Source organism: Sitophilus oryzae, unplaced genomic scaffold (genome assembly GCF_002938485.1).
Source record: "Sitophilus oryzae breed Bouriz unplaced genomic scaffold, Soryzae_2.0 scaffold_285_pilon_pilon, whole genome shotgun sequence".
Taxonomy (NCBI): Eukaryota; Metazoa; Arthropoda; class Insecta; order Coleoptera; family Curculionidae; genus Sitophilus; species Sitophilus oryzae.
In genome coordinates this window covers 501,525-525,142 of record NW_022146846.1, presented here as the reverse complement: position 1 = coordinate 525,142, position 23,618 = coordinate 501,525, and the positions used below count along the sequence as shown (strand labels likewise).

The 23,618-nt window shown below is 34.7% G+C and overlaps 1 protein-coding gene across 1 annotated transcript in view; it reads left to right on the top strand.

Annotated features, from left to right (window-relative positions):
* The first annotated feature begins 429 nt into the window (after nt 1-429).
* Nucleotides 430-23,618, top strand: part of LOC115884489 (ubiquitin conjugation factor E4 B-like) — a 30,988-nt gene continuing 7,799 nt past the window's right edge. Inside the window, 14 exon segments of the mRNA XM_030903085.1 lie at nt 430-559; nt 1,228-1,568; nt 2,072-2,347; nt 2,412-2,591; nt 6,344-6,905; nt 8,223-8,549; nt 9,499-9,574; nt 9,576-9,964; nt 11,710-11,956; nt 12,553-12,777; nt 13,771-14,008; nt 18,651-18,726; nt 18,793-18,970; nt 23,130-23,358. Of these exon segments, the coding sequence (XP_030758945.1) occupies nt 1,545-1,568; nt 2,072-2,347; nt 2,412-2,591; nt 6,344-6,905; nt 8,223-8,549; nt 9,499-9,574; nt 9,576-9,964; nt 11,710-11,956; nt 12,553-12,777; nt 13,771-14,008; nt 18,651-18,726; nt 18,793-18,970; nt 23,130-23,358 (3,027 nt within the window). The 5' untranslated portion in view covers nt 430-559; nt 1,228-1,544.

Here is a 23,618-nt window from a genome sequence, read left to right as displayed (position 1 = left end):
TATAAAATTATGATAAAATGATATTATGGGGGTATCCTCAAGGGATATTGTAAATTATTTAATTTTTCGATCAGCAGATCCAAATTTAATCCATTTAAAAAATAGATTCATCAATTTGATACTTTTTTTAATTCGAATTTTGAAGATAAGGTGGGTACTGGACAGGGCATGGAAAATTGGAATACAATTTTTCCACACCCACTGTTATAAATTCAATAAGTTAGGAATGAAATTTTTAATTTATTTTTTCACCTGTGCTCTGTTTATTTTAAATTATATCTGATTTAAACCATATTTATACTGAATATGCTAATTAAAAAAGTTAAAAATATTCTTTTTTAAATATCATTAAGTTTAACATAGGCAACTTTATATACACCACGGTGTATTTAGGGTTGACGTATAGGGAACAAAATATTTTTATTTTTTGAATTTAAAAATAAACTACAATAAGAAATTTTGAAATTCGCTCAGGTACGTTATAGCAAATCAACATGTTTTTATTTAAACTCGAGAAACTACGTTGAATATCAGTATTTTGAAAATCTTTGTTAAAGTGGTAAGTAGAAAAGTTTTTTTTAATAATTTTTTATTTTGAATATTTTCTTGCATTCTTGCCTGTTTATTTAAATAAGATAAAACATTGCAATGTCTGTTTATCAAAGAATAATATTTATAATAGGTGTGTATCTTCATGATATTCTATCTTCTATCTATTCTAACTCGAACATTTATTAAACTACCTAGGTACATTATAAAACTATTTTTTTATTTAATTCAATATGTGAATAATTCTGAATATTTTTTGACAAAACAATTTAGTACCTATCAGTAACTTGTAAAGATTCATGTATGAGATATAATACAGGCTTAGAAATTTTTATCTATTTAAACATTTAACAAAAAAATTTAGGATAGCTTTATCTTCAAAATACTTCCGCTTTGTTCATACAGTTTTAACCTCAATAATTTAAGGAGAATTACAAAAATATCTAACAAAACATTGGGTACAAAGAACGTTTTAGCGGCCAAGTTCATTTACTTCGAAATAGATTTTCGTCTTTTTCCTATATCCCAAACATGATCCCAAAATAAAATTAAAAAAATCCATTTTCATTTAAACCTGCGCACTATCCGAGCTCTTGGTTCTTGTGGAAAAGACAAAGCGCGCAATATCCAAAAATCAATAGACACGACAAGGATGCACGGCTAGATTTTTATTTTCAGGTGATCCAGAACAAAGAAAACCATACGCCGAAAGCATAATCCCGACAAGGATAGACGAAACAAAGTATTTCCTGAAACTGTGTCGTCGTGAATGGGACCTATCGAAACAATGATTTGCAATATCCGAGTCAGTCTAATGGCCAATGATAATCTCCAACTCAGCTGTTAAAAGAGGTGACTGACATTAGTTTTTGACGTCGATTTGAGAGGTTTGAGAGGAGAGGAATTAATTTTAGTGATTGTTTGGGAAAAAAACGAAACTCCTGGAACTGCAGGGTATCGACTTTGGTGAATTGTGAACACACGAGATCGTCAACATGAGCGAGCTAACGCAGGAAGAGGTGAGTTTTTCTCTGATATGTTTTGCCAAGTTTTCTGTGTTTCTTTGTTACTATCAAAATCAATTCGTAGATTGTGCAGAATCACATTGATTTTGCAACTGTATTTGTTACTGAATAATTTCTAGGTTCTTCTATGAATGTAATAACAAAGAAATATTGTGGAGGAATTACATGAAATGTTTTTAAGACAGCAAAATATTATCTGTTTTATTTGCATGATGTTTTTCTCTATAATATTCTAATTTGTTGATTAGTTTGGTAAACACCTATCTAAATCACCTGTTTATCAAGTAACTAACAACGTGTTACATTTTAAATCCTTGTTTTATTTTTTATCAATGTTATTAATACTTATTCTATTATACAATCTGTACTGACACTTAAGGTCATATCAATATTTGTTTAATTCTTTTTAAATATTTATTATGCCTTTCTAACATGAAACTAAAACAAAGTTATTACATTATTATACAATTTGCATTCAATTTTTTTTTATCTAACAGATTCGACGTCGACGTTTGGCTCGACTTGCAGCCCTGGAAAGCGGTTCCCCCTCGAATTCAATCTCACCCCCTATAACTCCTATTTCTCAATCGCCAATGTCCGTAACTCAGGGTCAGAGTCCCCCGGTGTTCGAGAGCCAAGGCAGTTCGTTAGATAACAAATTTTTCTCGAATACAAACAGTAGCACTACACCACAAGACGTGAAAAAAGACAATAACATAGCTATCGCTGTGGATAAAGAAAAGGATAAGGTTCAGCTAGAAGGTGTTTTCAAGGTATTACTTTGTTTTGAATTTCTATAATCACTGATTTTGAGTTTTTTTATTGTTTCTTTTCTAGGAGCCGAGTAAACCGATTGATATACAAATTCCATCGAGCTCGAAGCAGAGATCTAGAGCACCTCCTGTAAGGAGCGATTCTGAGACAAGTTCGATTCATATGGAAGTCGATGAAGTTAGTGGGTGTGCCGATAAGATGGGTGCCAACACTGATATAGACTCAGGATTTGAGAATATGGAGGTATGTGTATTATATAATTTTATATGCAGAAAGATATGAGTTGTACAAAGTGCTTAAATTTAAAGACAGACCTATGCAGTTCTTGCAAACATTAACTACATTTACAGCCTTTTTCTGAATAATAAGGAGTAATAAAACCTCATTATAAATTCAAAAGGATAACAGGGTAACCTACCAATAATTTATGCTAATTCAATAATATGGCATTGAAATTTGTCCCTTTTTATCACATTTAGGTAGGACCACTAGGTTTTAGGTCAATTTAGGTAGTTTGGGTATTGTGATTCCTTCAAAAATAAAGGTAATAAATACGACATAGGCGTGTGTATGGGGTTTAAAAAGAAATTAAATGATTTATTATTTTAACAAGTATAAACTATTACATTAAGTTTTTAATATATTTATTGATAGTAAAAATTATAGTCTTTCCAGATTTTTTGGGGGAGGTTCCTTTTAATCTACTGCCTTTTTGTCAATAATTTCAATACAGTGCTCTTTGCACTTCCAGTCATTCTTTATTAAAATCTTTAATTTTATAGTTTTGTTATGAATTTTGCAGCCTCAAGTGATTTTTTAAACAAAAACGGTTTGTTTTTATTTTAATCTCATAGATGTAAATAAAAAATCAACTTGTTTAAAACTTATGATATATCGAAAAATAATTGTAAAATAAAAGTTATAAAAACCTTTCCTATAAAGCTATAAAAAAGTATTCTTATAACAGATATGCTGTTGTAACATTTAAATACCTTAATATAACGAAAAATAATTGTAAACAATATAACATATAACACATATGCCTACTTAATATCTATTAATCTATTCATATATTAAAATGTTGGACCGATTTTTGAAGTTATTTCGTGTGAATCCATTATAGGTATACTTTTAAATGGTAGAGATTTATTTTGAAATTGTGAAGTTTGAGAAATCCGGTATTCCAATACATTTCATTCACAAACTCTAGTGCAGAACTAGTTTCTTCTGATGTCGGGTTATACAGGGTGTCCCAGAAATAAGGGCAGATATTTTATGGGGTGGTAGATCTGGCCAAAAGAAATATCTTTTCCCTTTACCATTTTTAAAATAAATTGAAAATAACCGAGTTATTTAACTTTGAAAATTTAAAAAAATAATGGCAACATTTTGAGAACCGCTGGCGATAGTCGGCTATGAAGGGGTTTTCAGCTCTTATTCGACGCCTCAGATGAATAAACAAGCGGCACTAAAAAGTTTTTTACAATTACCCGGAAAATGTCAAGAAAAATATAAAATTTTCAACAATTTCGCAAAAAACCCTCATAGGCGTATTTCTGGGATTAAAATATACTACCAGTTAAAATATTTGCACTTATTTCTGGGACACTCTGTATTTTTATTCCCGCGGACTATAATCAATGTCAAAAAATATGCTGGTGTCAAGGCTGTTTTATTTTTTTTTTGAAACAGCTGAATGTTGATCAAGCCAATTTTTGCTTTCCCCAATTTATCTTCTAGTTCATTCCAAATTTCTACCGACATTTTGTTCTGCAGTAAGTACTTTACAGTTTGAACATTAGATGGTACTAATTTTGTTCTCAACTTAAGACAGTCATGACTATTTCCAAAAAAATCATCGGCAAAGTTTATAGAATAAAATCGATCGATTACGCTTCATACTTTTTTTCCATAGCAACTGTTAAAATTGCCTTATATCTATCAAAAATAGTAGATAAAACAGTACTTTAACCGCAAGGGTAGATTGAATGATACTTTAACAGCGAGGATAGGTTAAAAACTTTATTTCTTCTCGCACGTTTTTTAATTGCTTCGACTTTTGAAATTTTTTTGTATTCCTTTTCATAAGTTATTCAGGATTTAAATGGAAGTAGTTTGGATATGGCGTTTGTCGCCTCATCCTGAATATCTGTTGGTAATTTACTTATTTCATTTTAAGCCATTTCTGGCTCCAATTCAATCAGCAATCGACACGAAAGAGAATTAAAAATATTTAAATAAAAATTTAGATAGATATAAAATTAAAAAACAAACCGGTATTTGCAAACGCAGGCCCAAATTCAATAAAAATCAAAATTTTTCAAGCTTTTATCAAGTGAAAAGGTGTTTTTTGATTTATCAGCAATCATTGTCAAGTTAACAATATACAGGGTGTTTTCGAATTAGTCTAAAAAAATTGTGGTGTGATTCCTCATGTGTTCTTAAAACAAATTTTTATATAACCATTGGGTCTAAAATACTTGCTTCCTGCACAGGATTTTAAAAATTAAAGAAAATCGATTTTTTTGTTTAAGATAAATGGTACACCACTGCTTTTTTAAAGAAAATATATTTTTTCCTCGACTGGCCATCCTTTTTCAACAAAATTGATCTTTTGAGTTTTTCTTGTTCATCAAACAGTTGTCGAGAAAAAAATAAATATGCTTATTAAGAGCCCGCCTTTAATCCGTTTTCTACTTTGAATAAGAAGACTAAGGAGCATATCAAAAATCTTAGGTACACCGCGATGGGCCTCAAATATGGCCGACTTAAATTCCGGTTTATCAGTGTCGTTCTAATTTTATTTAAAAAATGTAAAACTATGATGTAGGGTAGACGTGGGGTAGACTCAATAATTTGTTGTTTTATTTTACGTTGTGAATAAATGTTGGTAGTTATTAAAATTGTTATAAAAATATATAATTCTAATAAAAATAGATAAGTTATAATAAGTATTTATTAACACAAACATCCGATACGCTACTGAAGCAGGTAAGTCAAATTAACGTATCTAAATTCTTTTGACATCTAATCTTTGACAAGTAATAAATAAAAGCTAAAATGCAAGAAAAATATATAATTTAGTTAATTTAAGTGAATTTCATAAATGATCGGTTTACTACACGTATGTATATTATATAGTCACTTACTAGCGAAAAGTTGTTCCATTATTTCACTCAATTTTTGCCGAGATCTACCGCACGCTACACAACCAACTATTTCAGAGTCTTTTTCGATAAATCGCGACAGTGTCACTGTTAATTTAAGTTCTGCCACAATTTCCATCTAAATTTACTACATTTATACAACTATCAGTAGTAGAATAAATAATAAATAACATAAAATAAGCTCCGTAAAGACTGACAAATCCACAAAATTTCAAATCAAATTCAAATGTGTCAAATGAATCGTCAAACAGAACTGTCAAGGATCCCCACCCTAGAGAGCTTTTATGGTGCCTTTTCCGCCCACCATACATGAATACATGGATAGCATTATGCTCCTTCCTTAGTCTTCTTATTCAAAGAGCTAATAAAACAATCAACTTTTGATTTCTAACCACAATTTCTCTTGCCGGAAGATAACCAAAGGCGAAAATGACATTTCTTGCAAATTTTGAAGTATAATTAGAGGAAAAGTTAAAAGTTTGATAACTTTTTCTACTAACTAAAAATGTCTACCACTAATTTTGACGTTCTGAATACTTATATTGAAATTAAAGGAACAAACTGCTACGCTAATTGAAACCACTAATTTATTCCACTAATTACGAGGTTCTGAATGAAGCTTTAGCCATTTAGGATAGGACTTTAAATAGAAAGTTGATTAAAATCCAAAAATCTGATTAAAATAAAAAAAATCGATTTTATTGATTTTTTTAAAAAAAATAATGAATTTTTTGCACCCTGTTTTGAAGGAATGCGACGCATCACCGGCATCAATGGAAGCTTCGCCGATGTTATTATTATAACAGTATAGTATGTTATGTTTTGTAGGTTGACGAATCTGACATGCACAAAAAAGACCTTCACCGCCACAGAACGACTTCATCCACCGAACTGACCGTCGAACAACTTCAAGAGTCCGTAGCCCGCGTCTTACAGTGCTCCTTCACAAAATCCACCCCCTCGCGTTTGTTTTTACCGCAAACTGCCGAGTACGTGAAAGAAAACCCCACCCTCTCGATCAGAGACCAGACATCATCTGCTTTGATGGAAATACTGAGCCTTATAGGCCGCGGCGGCGACCCCTTTAAGAACATTACCCCCGCCAATCAGGACATCAGTGATACTTACAGTGTTCATTCGGGGTCGGTGAGTCCGGCCCAGAGCAGTCCCAGCACCAGCGACATGCAGTGTCCGGTGCCCGCGCTAATTATGAGGGAGGGGGCCGTGGAGAGTCCTATCACGATAGGGATAAACTACTTGATGGAGTCGTACAATAGAGTGGCTCAGGAGGAAAGAAACCATCCGAAGAAGTCGAGTATTCCTCCGTTGAGCGATGTGCTGACGGAGGTTAGGGCGCAGTTGGTGCAGTACGCTACGTTGGTTGTACAGGGTGAGTTGATGTTTTTAATGGATAAGTTTATTTTACAGGGTGTGGCAAAAATTTTGGAACAAATGGAAATGTTTTTATTGAGATATTGAAAAATTGTGTGGATTTACATTTGAGAATATTACAAAAGTCCTTTTAAACATTTGCAAAAAGTGAGGTTAGATGACAAAATATCGAACCACAAGTTGGTCAGATTTTGATTTTATGTATTAAGCTTGATTAAAATACAGGGATTTTCAAAAAATATTCTTTTTTTCTTCATTTTACGATAAAAAAAGTTTTTTGTATGCATGGCAAGACAAAGTGAATCTCATAAATACAGGGTTGTTCACCACATACGGCACGGGGTATTGTAGCTAAAGATTAGATTTTTACAAGGAGTATTAGAGCTACAATTTAAAACTGTTTTTACAAAATTCAGAGTTTCCCAAATAAGTAAATTATATTATAGTTGTATTTTTTTAAATAGAATACCCTGTATATTATTTTATTTTTAGATTCTACGATTGAAATAAAGGGAAATTTGAGTAAAGTTTGTCACACTTAAACCTTGCCGTTTTTGAAACATTTTCAATTTTATGAAATTGCAGTAAATCAGGCTTCATTTCTCCAAGAGTATCAAAGTTTTTAATACTAAATATTTACTGAAATTTATTTATTGATCAGATATTGTGCTGCAGTAATAAACAAAATACTACCTTATACAGAGTGTCTTAAAATTTATATTAAATAATTACTAGCTTTAAACGGCAGTAACTTGTTTAATTTAAATGGCTGGAGAATTAGATGCACAATTTAATGGTATAATACAATTTGATAGACAATTAAATAGTGCATCAGATTCACGTAAAATATACAGGGTGTTCCATTTAAATTAAACAAGTTATTGCCGTTTAAACCTAGTAATTATTTAATACAAATTTTTGGACACTCTGTGACTCAAAAATCACAGGCTTTAGAAAAAATTGGATACACAGTCTCATTAAGGATGTGATTCTCTAGAACTGTTTTTCTGAAAACTTCTTGTCTAAAGTAGATTATAATGGAATTAGGGGCATTTTTAAAATAACCGTTTTTTTTTTAAATATCTAGATTTTTTAAAAAATCCAAAGGCTCATATGTTTGTCCTCACAAAATTACAGTTGTTTCTCTATTTAACCGACTCTCAGTTTCCAAGATACCCATAGAGAACATCTTAGAAAACGCACCGTGTATAAATCTAGTTGAATTTTACAAAAACACCAGATATTTCTTGTAATTTTCTGTTTCCACAGTCAAATACACAATATTTTCAGTTAATGATTTTTTTTTGACATTTAGGTAGAGTATTGCCTGGGCTCGAACAAGGTTACGGAAAATCGCCTCTCCTCAACCCCATAGTCTGCCAAACGGTCCCCAGAGGATTCCTAACCGAGCTAGTGACGCGTACCCACACCAACGAAAAACTATTCCACAGGGTGTTCAGTCCGGTACTGCAGGGTCTGTTCCGTATGATGCGCACCGCCAGCATAGTGGACGACGAGCACAGATTACCGTTACAGACGCTGTTCGAATTGGCCGATATCCGGTGCAACAACAGACCTATTTGCACCCTGATCACCAAGCAGTTCCAGTTCGAAATCGTGGATCCGCTGACGAACGCTTCAGGTCAGTGAATTAAAAAATATATATTTTTTTAGTCTTAAAACTTATACTAAGGGCTGGCAAAGGTTAGTCTTGTGTCGATATTTCCGTATGTAAGAAGAGTACAATGCGTTTATTAATGTATTGAACAAAGAGAGAACAGTAAAAATGTTGCCAAACGTATGAAATAAACCGAAAAACTGTGCACATTGCTAAGGAAGATGGAACGGGATAAATCAGTACTTAACATTTTAGGGAAGAGTGTATATTATTGTTCAGCTTCACGATTTATTACGTCTCGTGGTACTTTATTTGTCAATTTATTAACGAGTCGTTGTAATTTTACCTAATTTTTAAGTGCAAGTTAGAAACACTTGCACTTTTGGTGAAAATAAGCGGAATTGAATTGGTGTTCGACACTGGTCACGCTATTAGAACTCTAAATTCAAAAATCATTAAAAATGTCTATACCTATTTGGCGGATTCATCTCTCCAAAAAATCCTAATTGGTATTTGCAAGAAAATTTGTTAGAAGTTAGGTTTATAGATATACAAATTTGCCTAACGAACAAAAAAATGCTTAACGTTTCGGAAAGTTTATCTCTTTCCGTCGCGCGTCGTCGGAAGCACAAAAAAATACAAAGAATAAAGAAAAAAAACTATTTAAAATATTTAAATTCAACTATTATTCTTCAACTATACTTATTAACAACTATGTTCAACGATTTATTCTGTGCCCTGTATAAATGCTGACAATAATAATAATAGGGAAAGGCGTACCGGAGAAATGTGGCAACGCCGCAACCGCACACCGTCGCATTTTTATTACTCCGACTTAATAAGATCCCTATGCGATTTACTTCCACTCATGTAAATACCGACCGAAAAGTAAGAGTTGCCAGCACAATATGATATAGAGCTTTTTTGGAACGCTGGTATTATCTCTACTATAAAAATAACTATCCTGTTTCAGGTCGAGAGCTAACCTTTATGTCCTTCCTCGGCCCCTTCTTGGACATCTCTGTTTTCGCCGAAGACGAGCCCAAAGTCCGGAAAACTCTTCTCAGGGAACTCAGTGAACGACAACACACTTAAACACACCCTCCAGCTGGAATTGGAGAACACACGCAGCACCTTACATAGGATTTTTCACTATATCCTCGCTAACCAAGACAGCAGGGATTCGTGCTTGAAGTACCTAGCTCAGATACTGAAAAATAACGAAAAACGGGCTCAGTTAGGTATGGAGGAACGCCTGTTGGCTGGGGATGGGTTTATGCTGAACCTGCTCAGCGTGCTGCAGAACTTGTCGCTGAAGATCAAGTTCAACAAGATGGATCTCATGTACCCCTTCCATTCGGAGGCGACGGTGCAGATCACAAATGACACAAGACTGAAATTCTCTTCGCAGGAAGTGGGAGATTGGTTAGAGGAATTTGGTAAGTAAAAATCTGTAATCGCGTGTTTTAGGGAGCATTCTATACAGGAAAGAATATTTTATGTGAAGCGCGAATATAATGCAATGTTTTACCCTTACACGTGTATGTATACAGGGTGGTTCGAACTGTATTCCGGAAACTTCGGTGACATATTCTGCAGATAAAAATACGTAAAAAATTCGTATAAATGTATGTCCTAAAATGCTTAGTTTTGGAGATACAGGGTGTAGAAGTTTAATTTTTTTCTCTCTATTTTTTCCAAATAATTTCGGAAGTAACGTCAATATTTGGATGAAAATTGGTGTCTGAGGGTTTTTTTACATGAGAAATTTGATTTTGATATCAATATGGCTCCTACTTGTAGGGGGCGCCACCTACATGTGTTTTAACTGTTTTCAAATGTAATAACTTTTTGTCCGTACCTGTATAAAACTACCGAGTGAAAAAATATACATTTCCATGACTGTTTACATAAAAAATGTCTCGTTACTTCAGAAATTATTTGGAAAAAATCGAAATAAAAATTAAACTTCTACACCCTGTATCTCCGAAACTAAGCATTTTAGGACATACATTTTTACAAATTTTTTTACTTATTTTTATCTGCAGGATATGTCACGGAAGTTTACGGAATACAGTTCGGACCACCCTGTATACAGGGTGTTCCTTAATGACATGCTAATATTTAAAGGAGTGATTCTTGAAACTATTCATAAGCTTCATATGAATGTATGTCCTAAACATCTTAATTAATGAAATACAGGGTGCTAAAATTTTCTAAGGAAAAACTGTTTTTTATAGTAACTCTGATCTTATTATAGATATCTGTATAAAACTTGATTCATGTCTTCTATACATGTATTGAATATTTTTAAAGAAAAAATTTGTACACCATTGACTTCTCTTAAAATAAAAATTATTTTCAAAATCTCCATTCATTTCGAAACAATTTTTATCTCTTGATTTTTTTGTTCGCATATTTTTTGCTTAAAAAAATTAAAGTCAGTTTACTTCAGGGACAAATCGCTGAAAATCTGATGCGGTGATTGTTGTATGGAATTTGTGTAAGGAAATTAAGAAATAAAACATTTTTTTTCTCTCCTTTAAATATTAGCATGTTATTACGGAACACCCTGTATTTAGTTAAAGTTTGGTTTGGTAAATAATAATTTGATGGGAAAAATTAGCGGCCAGCATTATTTTTAAGAATCGAATTAAAGATAGCGTTTGTTGTTATAATAAATATTTTAAATAATATAATTTCATAATCCCCCCTGTGAATTCTGCCAGACCGCCCATAGACCTTAAATTCGCTCATAGATTCCCAAAAGGATTTTGGCTAAAAGTTTTTTATCATCAAAAGTGAAGTATAATTTAACTAATAATTAATTCATTAATTTAATTAACTCGATTAATTACATCTAGCTAGCTTAATTAATTAAGTCATTTTAATTAAGTTAATTAAGACAATTTAAGTATCTTAGTTAGTTAATTAAATTAACTTAATTAATTAATTAAATTAACTTGACTAATTAATTAAATTAACTTGACTAATTAATTAAATTAACTTAATTAATTAAGTAAATTAACTTGATTAATTAATTAAATTAATTAATTAATTAAATAAATTAACCTAATTAATTAATTAAATTTAATTAACTTGATTAAATTTAATTAATTAGTTGATTAATCAGTTAATATAATTAATTAATCAATTATATTTAATACTTCTATTTTATTTTTAGGTAAAACTTACGAATTTCCAACTCCTAACTTCTCGACCATTTGCTGGTTTCTAACGTTACACTGCCACCACTTGTCCCTTTTACCCGCTTTACAAAAATATCAACGTAGGTTAAGGGCCATCAAAGACTTACAGAGGCTTCTGGACGAGACGATAGCTGCCGAGGCGCAATGGAAGAACACGCCGTTCGCCAGCAGGAACAAACAGTTCATCAAGAGATGGAAACAGCAATTGAAAAAATTAAATAAGTAAGTTCGGATATATGTACATTATTTTAAGTGACTCACTCAATTTAAAAAAAATATTTCATTTGTAATACTGCGCGATGATGTCGATTTACAAGCTAAAATTGTTTAAAACGTCTTTAGTGTCGTCTAAATTTGACGGATAGGACGCCATCATGATTTTTTTTAAATGGAAACCTCCACATCCGGTAGATAAAACCTAATTTCAAAAATATATAGCGACACCAATTAAATTTATAGTTACGTAATCGAGGGCACGATTTTTAAATTCATTGTTGCCAATCATGGACATATTCGGCGCCGGTCTGACTAACTAGAATTTAAACTTCCCGCTGGGGACTAGGGTGGTAGCTCTGCTGTAAATAAAGTCAAGTTGGCACGTTTATTTATTTATTTCCTAACATTGTCATTCGTTTTGACAGTTTAGTTTTGTATTACGAGTTTTTGGTTTAAGAGAATTGTGTTGTGATAGTTAATTAATAAGCTAATACTTAATAAATAATAAATAAAAATAAATATTGTTTTTTTACATGTGATGTTTAGATGGGGCTTTATAGTGGTGTGAATCGGCTCTAACTTGTCAATTTCTTATTTTTCAGATCCAAGGCCTGCGCAGACGCTGGTCTCCTAGACAAGAACCTGATGCGCCGTTCTCTAATTTTCTATACCTCTGTCACCGAGTACCTGTTAAGTTTAATGACGGGTGCCGCGCCAGGACAGCCTATTCCCGAACTGCCACTGCCCCCACCTCAGACACCGGCGTTCTACGCAATGCCAGAGTGGTACGTGGAGGACATAGCCGAATTCTTGTTGTTTGCCTTACAGTAAGTCTTGAAATTTACTTAATAAAAATGTATACAGCTACTTTGAATTTTGAATTAACAATTATCATTGTCATATATCCTTTTCTCTATGTAGTTTGAGCTAACAACTTATTGTCCTGCAGAGTTTATATATTTTGTAGGGACCAGTTAGACCTACTATAATATTGTAAAATCCTAAAATTAAGAAATTGGCGCTTATCGAGATTTTCCCCTGGACCCTTCATTTGTAACTTACTATTTTTTCTTCAATTTTAAGTGAATTTGTTCTATCGGTATAGCTAAAATATTCGGTTCCTAAAGCTTTATTTAGTATGTGAAAAATACTTTTTCAATCAATAACCACACATTACTAAAATCTATGTAAAATATAAAAGAAAATTTATTATCTAATGAAGTTTTTGTCTTGAAGAAAAGAACTCTGCCTTAAAAGTCTATTACGCTGTCATGTTCGGGTCGCGCTTAGGGGTCGGGTAAAGCGGGTGTGTAGCCGAAGGAAATATATATTATATTTCAGAAATCTGCCTAAGGCCTAGCCCGATTCTGTCGTGTTAAGCCACAATCAAAATTCCAAACACACGTGCTTTGATTAAGACTTGATTAAGGTTTGCAGAGCTTCAGCATTTGCCATAAAATAGCGAACAATTTGTTACAAAACCATATAAATTATATATCACTGTATTCACAAAACTTCAATCTATTTCCGTATTGTAACGGAATTTTAAATTATGTCTTTATTTTCGAGAAAATTTAGTCTAAACATAAGGAATATTTTGTTGATGTTGGACCAACAAAATCTTAAAAATAAAGAAGTTGTCTAAAAATGTGCTACAATACGGATATAGTATAATCCTTTATCTTTAATTTCCTTCTTCATTTGAATAAAAATACCTAGCCAGTTTTAGATAAACTGTTAAATGCCGAACGCTTATTTTGCTACTTTTTCGGACTAGTGAAATGGACTCTTAAATTATATAATTAAAATTCAATTTTCAGATATTTTCCAAGTGTTATAACGGATAACACCGAGGATCCCATGATTACGTGGCTCCTAGTGACTATTTGCTCATCGAACATGATCAAGAATCCTTACCTCGTTGCCAAGTTGATTGAAGTGCTTTTCGCCATAATTCCGAGCATTCAGCCCAGATGCGAACCCCTCTACAATAGGCTCATGTTACATCACATATCCAGAACGGCGTTGCCAAGTTCTCTAATGAAGTTTTACACAGACGTAAGTAGATTTTTTTATATGTAAAAATATTTATCTACAACCGTTTAGTTATAACGTTTTTACATCACTATTTTTTTAGTATTTCAGTTACGTTATGAGATTCATAACACAACTAGTGGTGTTATGAATCTATAACACAACTAGTTTTTATAATAATGAAAAACAACTATGAACATCTAAATATATTAACTTTTCCGGCAATAATGATTCCGTGGCACGTACTACTGCAACTTCTACATCTGAAGAGAGACTTTCGGAATCGCTCATCGTAATTTTTAAAATGATTTTTCTGGCCAAAAAGTGCTCGCGTTTACTTGACAGGGCAAACTGACTTTTCAGAAAAAAATGTGACAAATGTCATAGTTAAAGGTATTAAAGGTGGACGACTAATAAACGAAAATTAAAACAGCATTTTCATATTTTTCGGTTGTAGATAAAACGTTGTACATAACACGTGCGTTTAAACATGATTACAACACTCGTGTGATTAGAACGACTCGGTCTACGACTTTGTCGTTCTAATCGTTCACACTCGTTGTTGTAATCATGTTCATAAACACACTTGTACTGTCAATAACTATTATTTTCGATGATATAAATAATGATAACTAAATGTCATTATTTTACGTTACTGTCTTTTACTGTTTTTTTTGTGTTTTCGCTATACAGAGTGTGCCAAACAATCTTTTATGATTTATTAGCAATCAGAATAATTACAAAGAAAGTCTATGGGCTAATTTGATGTTGAGCGCAATGACACTCCAGTTAATGTGATGAAGTCTTCTCTAGAGAGAAATCCTTCTTAATATTCTTTCAAATCAGATGGCCATTGTCTTTTAAGTCTTCTTCTAGGTACTGGTTCAAATATCTGTCCTCTCTCCAGGAACGTTCTTTCCCCGGCGGCACTTTTTGTAAATACTACTTCGCCGGGGCGTTCTTATTTGGTGTTACTGCTGTCTATTCTTCGTAGGTGGTGCGAAGATCCTTGAGTATGGTTTCAGCATACTCTGCTACCTTGTTCCATGCCGATTGACTCTTCAGCATGCAGTCCACTATATTTTCTGGGCTGATGGACAAGCCTAGATTTCTCTCGAGTTCCGTCCTTATCTCCTCGTATAGAGGGCATCGGAAGAACACGTGCTCCGCATCTTCGGTCACCACGCGGCAATGGTGACAGTTCGGGGAGTCACTTCTCTTGAATCTGTGCAAGTATGCTCGAAAGCATCCATGTCCAGTCAAGAGTTGGGTGATGTAGAATCCAATCTCCCCGTGCACACGGGTGATCCATTTGGTGACATCCGGGATTAGTCGATGTGTCCACCGACCTTTCGTCGAGCTGTCCCATCTCACTTGCCAGAGACGATGACTTTCAGGCCTCTCTTCTTCACAGAAGACCTGTCGCTGCTCGGCTTTCTTCTTACGGTGTTGTCGCTGGCGTTCTCCCGCCAAGATGTCGATAGGCAGGCATGATGCCACTACACTCACTGCATCCTGTGATACCGTTCGGTATGTTGACGCCACTGTGATCGCAGAGAGTCGGTGGACTGATGTCATTGTCCTGCGATATGTTTTTAGTTCCAGCGATTCTGACCACACCGGTGCTCCGTATAGCAGGACGGAGGTAACTATAGTCTATCCAACGAGAAGATCCTTGACAGTGATAGACGTGTCTGTCATTTTAATTTCAAAGTAGTTTATTTTATTTTACAAAGAAATAAGTTGGTACAACTGGAACGCATAGCACGAAATTAATATATGTATTTAAAATTTGATTGACAAGTAACTTCAAAATATTGTGAAAAAAACTGTATAAAACTGAAAAAATGAAATCAAGTTATTTTATTTAATAAAAAACGGTTTGTGTTAATACAAAACAAACAAAAACAAGAGACCACATACCAAAGAATATAAAAACTATTTCTTACTTTCAAGCTTTATGAAACTTCCCGCATTTATGATTATATTTATCAATATAACTTATGTACAAATACAAATTTGTAATATTCCGCAGGAATAAATAAAACAACATAAATAAAACAAACTATTTTATTAATAACACTTACCAAATTTTATACCTCACAGGTTGATTAATTAACTTTAATCTTAATTTTTTAAACCAGTACCTTTTGACATTATTTTTCTGCAGTACTAAAATCCATTATTTACCTATCGTGTGATGTCGATATTTTACAGCTACTCCAGTTTTTAGTATGGGTTTAGTATAGTCCTTCTACCATATTCGAGATGCACTTATCTACGACGAGATGGTATACGAACTTTATTGATAGTAACTTTATTGGTGTATCTGTATAAGACTTTCTGTCTGGGCAGCGACTATTAACCATAAACTGTGCTCTGGGTTCTACAGTTAATTTTCACTCGATTTTTCCTCCACTTGACTGCAAAAGACACGAAACACACCTAATAACACGAATCAAAATGCATTATCTTCCAAAACGCAGGGTATTTGACAAAAGTTGTCACAAAATTATAACCTATAATTTGGCAAGACTTTGACAAACGTCAAAAACCTAAAGGCGAGTTCATACGCATCGGCGTCCGTTTGTCGTTCATCGTTCCGTCAAACCAATAAAATTGAAATACGATCTGTCATTTTTGAAATAAACCAATAAAACTGATTAAAAACAACAAGTGACGACGCATGACGAATTTATATTTAAACCCATCCATAGTTAACTTAAAAATTATTAGAAACTTTTTTTATTAAAATAAATAGATTGGTATGGGACGTCATCTGCTTTTCTTCTGTCATCGTCTGTCGAAATCTTACCTGAGAAAAAAAACAGAGTATACTGTTGCAAGTAATCGTCTCCGGGATTGCCTGGGGCCTCCGATATTGGGCATAATCCGTGAGAGTGCGTCCTGAACTGCTCCCGCCTTCTTGCTGACGCTGGAGATATGCTCCTTGTAGTTGAGCCTCTCATCCAAGACCACTCCAAGGTACCGGATATGGGGTTGCGACTTGATATCATGGTCGCCTACTCTGATGGTGATGGTCTCCATTTTCTTCCGGCTACTCACTAGGAGTGCTTCAGTTTTATGCTCCGCCAGCGACAGGTCTGCCGATTGCATCCACTGTCTTATCCTCCTGATGGTGATGGAGAATACAGCTTCCAGCTCCTCCAAGTATTTCGCCACAAGGACAACCGCCACGTCGTCCGCGAAAGTCACGAGTGTTGTGTTGGCCGGTAATTCAAGGTGAAGCAGACCGTCGTACATAACATTCCACAAGAGTGGCCCCAGGACAGAGCCCTGAGGTACCCCTCCCGTGACCCCATGCACCGCTGTTCCCTGCTCCGTCTCGTAAAGCAGAAGTCGATCGCTGAAATATGATCTGACCATCCTTCGTAGGTAGTAGGGTACACCCATGTGCTCGAGAGCCTCCAAAATGCGATCCTAGCGGGCTGAGTTGAACGCGTTTTTGATGTCTAAGGTGACGATGAGGCAGTACTTTTTGGAACCGCCTTTCCATCTCTTTCCTGAGATGGCTTCCTTTGGTTTTGGTTCAAGTAGGGGCTGAAGTAAGGTATTAGTGTGGTCATGTAGTCTTGAAATGTCTTTTGCTCTGAGTTTGTATGACTTCTTTGACGTACGGAATTTTTAAGTCTTCATGCAGTAGTGCGTCTGTTATCATATGCCAAAACACAAATGGGAATTTTTGATAATGGAGTTTTTAAAAAGAGTATAAATATGCGGAATTTCTTCAGCATAACAAAAAACATATTTTTGACATATGTCATGTCACAACAAAAACTTTCTATAGATGAGCAAAAACTGGATATAGGTGACAAAATATTGAAGAAAGTCAAAAAATATAAGGTGTAGATTGTATGGGAGATCTTATAGATTTTTTATGTCCCCTTTCCTTGAGTTATAACTCATCATACAGTCTCAGGGCTTTGTCAAAAGCCAGTGCCGGTTTCACAGAGGTTAGTTTTCCATCACCGATATGATTTGTACAAAAGTTTATAGCACAAATGGTTGTCGTCTCGGCGCACTCAGTGATGAGGTGTTCTGGTTTTTCCCCATTTTCCCCACAGAATCTGTATTCTCCGTTGTTTCTTAGGTTGAATCTACTGAGCTGTTCATTGAGGAGACAGATTGTTCTTACTTAAATCAAGGAAAGTCTTTGATTTTTCTCGGTCGACGTCTTGAGAAACTTCTTTGAGTATCTTAGACCGTTATGGTGCAAGTACACACTCGGCGAGGCGACTCGAGGCGCCACAAAAAATTAACGATTTGTACATTGTTATTGGTTAGGTTAGGTCACCATTATTGGTTGGTCCTTTTTTGTCACGTTTCGGGTCGCCTCGGCGAGTGTGTACTTCCAGCATTAGAGGATTCCCATTGCAGGTTATGGATGGAGTCTTCCAGGTTCTGCTTTAAGTTGAATACACATAAAATGTTTAGAGTTCTAGATTGAATATACAGAGTTTTTCAAAAATATTAGTATTTCTGAAAAAATAATCAGTTTAAAAAAAATCACTTTAAAAAAATCAGTTTTCAAAAAATATCTATATTGTGTAAGCTTGAGGAAAAGCCTTGCTATACGCGATGTTAAATGTTGCAACCAGAAAAACTTACGCCAGAAGAACTATATTTGAATTTTTCAAAATTTCAGGTTGAAACTACAGGCTCAAGTTCAGAATTCTATGATAAATTTTCGATAAGATATCACATCAGTCTAATTATTAAAGGTAATATAATATATTCTATTTTATTTGTGGTATGTTTTTTACTTATTTTTTATTTATTTTCAAAAGGAATGTGGGGATCCCCCATTCACAGGCAAACCGTCGTGAACGAATCGAAGAACGGCAATCACTTTGTTAAATTTGTAAATATGTTGATGAACGACACAACGTTCCTGTTGGACGAATCTTTGGAATCGTTGAAGAGAATACACGAAATTCAGGATTTGATTGCAGACGATGAGAAATGGTAAGTGTCGAAAAATCTATAAAATATTCCACAAAATGATTGATAAAAATTTAAGAATTGATTTTACCTTTCAGTTATTATTATTGCACTTCATTAAGGTTGATTCTCACTATACCTTCCGTATCAGCTCCCTTCCGTTTACATAAAATATTATATCATGTAAATGAATAGGACAATGTACACTATCCGTTCCGTTTCCCATCCGTTCCATATCCTTTCCCTCCATACATTTTTTTGACGGATGGACTGAAGCATATCCGTAAAAGCTTTGTCAAGTTCTTACATTTGTACCAGTTCTGTTAAAATGTTGCTGATATTTATTTATTCCTTCGCCTCTTAATTAAATCTATTCATCATCATCATCAGCCAGCCCTTTGCGTCCACTGCTGGACATAGGCCTCCCCCATTTGCGCCCACTGTTGCCTATTTTGTGCGCTCTGGATCCAGTTATTGGTGATCCTTTTTATGTCGTCAGTCCATCGTGTTGGTGGTCTTCCCTGGTTTCTTTTGTCAGCTCTCGGTCTCCATTCGAGCAGTGTTTGGTCCACCTACCATCGGTCACTCGAGCCACATGTCCAGCCCACTTCCACTTGAGTGTAGCGATTCGTGACACAACGTCGATGACGCCTGTTCTCGCACGTATATCCTCGTTGCTTATATGATCCCGCAAAGACACTCCAAGCATTGATCTTTCCATTCGTCGCTGTGCCACTCTGAGCCTCTTAGCAGATGCGATGGTCAGTGTCAAGGTCTCAGCTCCATACGTCATAACCGGTAGTACACATTGGTTGAAAACCTTTCGTTTTAGGCAGATTGGCTGGTCGCCCTTAAACACATCTTTTAACTTTCCATAGGCGGCCCAAGACAGGGTTATACGTCTCTTCAGTTCGCATGTCTGATTGTCTCTTGTGATCTGTATCTCGTGTCCCAGGTAGTTATACCTATCCACAAGCTCCACCTCACTGTCACCCACAACAATATTTCCACTGGGAACCAGGTTGGTCATGAATTTGGTTTTTGAGAAGTTGATCTTCAGACCAACCCCGATACACACCTCCCGCAATTCTCGGAGCATCACTTCAGTATCCCTTAGGTTGTCGGATAATAAAACAATGTCATCAGCAAAACGCAAATTTGTGAGGTTCTTGCCATCAATCATCAGTCCCTTCCCCTCCCAGTCGAGTTTTTTAAAGGCACTCTCCAAAACGGCGGTAAATAATTTCGGTGATATAGTATCTCCTTGACGAACGCCCCTGCCTATCGGTATGGTTTTAGTGTTCTCGTGTAGTTTTACCGTCATCGAGGCGTTTTTATAGATATTGTAAATAAGCCTTGTGTATCTATAGTCCACCCGACATTCTTGCAAGGACCTTATCACTGCATCCATTTCTACTGTATCGAAAGCTTTCTGGAAATCGACAAAAGCAAGTACAAGCGGCCTGTTGTATTCAATGGATTTTTCTATTATAATTTTAATACTCTGGAGATGGTCATTGGTTCCGAACCCTGCACGGAAACCCGCTTGCTCTATCGGTTGGTAAAAATCCAATTTCTTCTCGAGTCGTGTTGTTATTATCCTCGTAAACAGTTTATAAAGGTGGCTAAGCAGACTTATCGGTCTATAGTTTTCTAGATCTGCTATGTCCCCCTTTTTGTGAAGTAGTATTACTACAGCATTGTACCACTTCCCAGGCAGAGTACCATCAAAAAGGCAAAGGTTGAAAAGATCCACAATCTTCTGAAGCAAACATTCACCACCAATCTTAATTGCATCTGCGACCACACAATCCTCGCCGGGAGATTTATTATTCTTGGTGTTCCTTAAGGCTAGTTCCATTTCTTCAAGTGTGATATCTGGTAGTGTTTCTGACCCTTGATTTACGATGCCCTTTGTCCATGTCAATATCTCTGGTTCGACTTCTGAATCCTGTGTCCCTTCCCCCCGACTTCGGTACAGCAGTCTATAAAAGTCCTCAACTATCTTTAAGATCTCCTCCCTGTTGGTCGTGATATATCCCTGATGGTCTCTGATTTTTGTTATTCCAGCTGTTCCGCTTTGAAGACTCTTTCGTAGCACTTTCATGCTTTTATTATTTTCTATTGTCCGTCGAATCTCGTTTTGATTAAATGTTCGGAGGTCGCGCCTAATGGCCTTTGATATATGTTTGTTTATATCTCTTAATTCGTCGACAGTAGTCAGCTGTTCACTTCTCATGGCCCGTCTTTTATCCATAAGTCTCTTGGTAAATTTACTGAGTTTTTCTTCTCTTTGTGTCTTGGGGCAGTACCTGTTTTGACTCTCTAACAACGCATTTGTGATGTTTTCGTTTAAACCGTCAATACTGTTCTCCTGCGTGTAATCCTGTAGCTGTTCTGTGATACAGCGCTGGAAACCTTCTAAATCTGCCGGCTTTGTCCATGATCTACTACCAGCCTTTTTAATCATTTTAAGGCGTTCTTTTCCTGTGTTAAGTTCAATTCTGGCTCGCACTAGTCGATGGTCGCTTCCTGTGGTTAGTTTATTCAACACCGTCAGGTCTTTAACTATATGCCTTTTATCGGTAATGATGAAGTCTATTTCATTCTTAGTTCGCCCGTCCGGGGCTTAATTATATAATTACCGGCGATATTAAATCTATTACCTTTTTCAAAAGATACAAATTTTTAAAATAAATATTTCGTAATGATATAAATTGTACAGGGTGGCGCCTCTCATACGCCGCGGAAGCTCCAAGGAGAACAGTAGTTTATATCGAAATGAAATTTTGGCAGCACATGTAGGCTGACTGAAAGCATTTTATAAAAATATATAGAATTATACAGGGTGTCCCCAAAAAAAGTTACACATCAAAGTTATGCTTTTTCTAATACAACACCCTATATATTAATTGATTTTCGGATTCTAGGAAAAAAATAAAGGTGAGTTTTATTAAAGAAGCATATACCTAAAATCTAAGGATTTTGACATATTTCACATTTTGTGAAAATGAAGAGTAAATTTTAAATTTCGATAACAGCTACCTAAATTTTTGTTGACCTTGTATAGCCTGATATTTAATTACAGTAACCATTGTATGTTAAACCAAATTGAAATTTGGTCAGAAAAGTTATACAGGGTGAGACAAAATTAATATGGAACATTAGTCACGTTTAAAAGCAAGTTACTCCTTTATTTTAAATGGAACACCCAGTATATTTTTCCGGTGTTCAATGGGGAATTTATATATCTTGAAATTATTATTAAGGTTGCCTACCCCTCAGACAAAGATTTTCCTAGATATTTTAATTTTTATGATTTTGCGTCAGTAGATCTTTATTATTTGAAAAAATCTAGTTGGCTGTGTGATATACCTTTTGTTAATTTAACAAAAATTAAAGATTGTAGAGTAAAATACTCAACGGTAATAAAAAGACACACGTTTAAAACATATGTTAATTATTACAAAATTAAATTCAGATATAAACCTATAATAAAATTATGACAAAAATTAGCTAGATGAAATCAAATGCTCAAAATGCTTCCTTTCCTGTTAACTGAATTGTCTTTTCAAAAGGATCTTTTCATTTTAAAAGGTATATGTGGAGTTCTACCTCGAAAAGCAGCTACAAAGTAGCTCTCATGTTGTCGACAATAGTTGGTCGAGTTTTGTAAACGCTGTCTTTAACATATCCCCATAAAATAAAACCAGACTTGATAAAATCAGGAGCATTTAGGTATTCTATTAATTGGTGAATGCACACTGCATTCACCAACTAATAGAATCGTATCAGTTCTCTCTGATGTAGGATAAGTTTGCATTTTTGGCAAATTTCTGAGAAATTTTTTTGTTTTAACTAACACAAAATGATAACTAGTTGTTAAAGTTGTACTAATTAGACAGCTATGTTGAAGTAACGTCAGACATATCACAGCCAAGTACCTGTACAGTAAAAACTATGGAACTGATACGGAACGGAAGCTTACGTGTAGCGTCAATACAATAAAAAATACGGAACGGATATGGAATGGAAACGGAAGGTATAGTGAGAGTCGACCTTTATACGGACTATTTTCTTTTCTAAGCTTTTTCTCTTATTGTTTTTTTTTGCGTCTGGAGTTAAATGAAAGAGCAGATTTTAATTTTGAAAAACAAAGTAAAATTGATTATTGTTCTTTTAGGTCCAAACTGCCCACAGACCAGCAACAAAGTCGTATGCGTCAGCTCAGCGCCGATGAACGACAATGCAAGTCGTACCTGACGTTAGCGCGGGAAACGGTGGACATGTTCCACTATTTGACAGTTGACATTAAGGAGCCATTTTTAAGACCGGAATTGGTGGGCAGATTGGCGTCGATGCTCAACTTTAATCTTCAACAGTTGTGCGGAAAGAAATACAAGGATTTAAAGGTACATTTATTCTTTCTAGTCTTATTTTATAATATGGTAAAAATAATTTTCAACATCATCAATATTATCGAAGAAAAAAAATTTAGTTCTAGGCATTACTGTAGTCTATTACTGAAGATTTTGACAATGACATTTGTTTGACAAATGTTAAAACTAAAGCTTTATTCAGAGCCTCGCAATTAGTGGTTTCAATTAGCGTAGAAGTTTGTTCCTATAATTTGAATGTAATGCTTTCAGAACGTCAAGATTAGTGGTAGGAA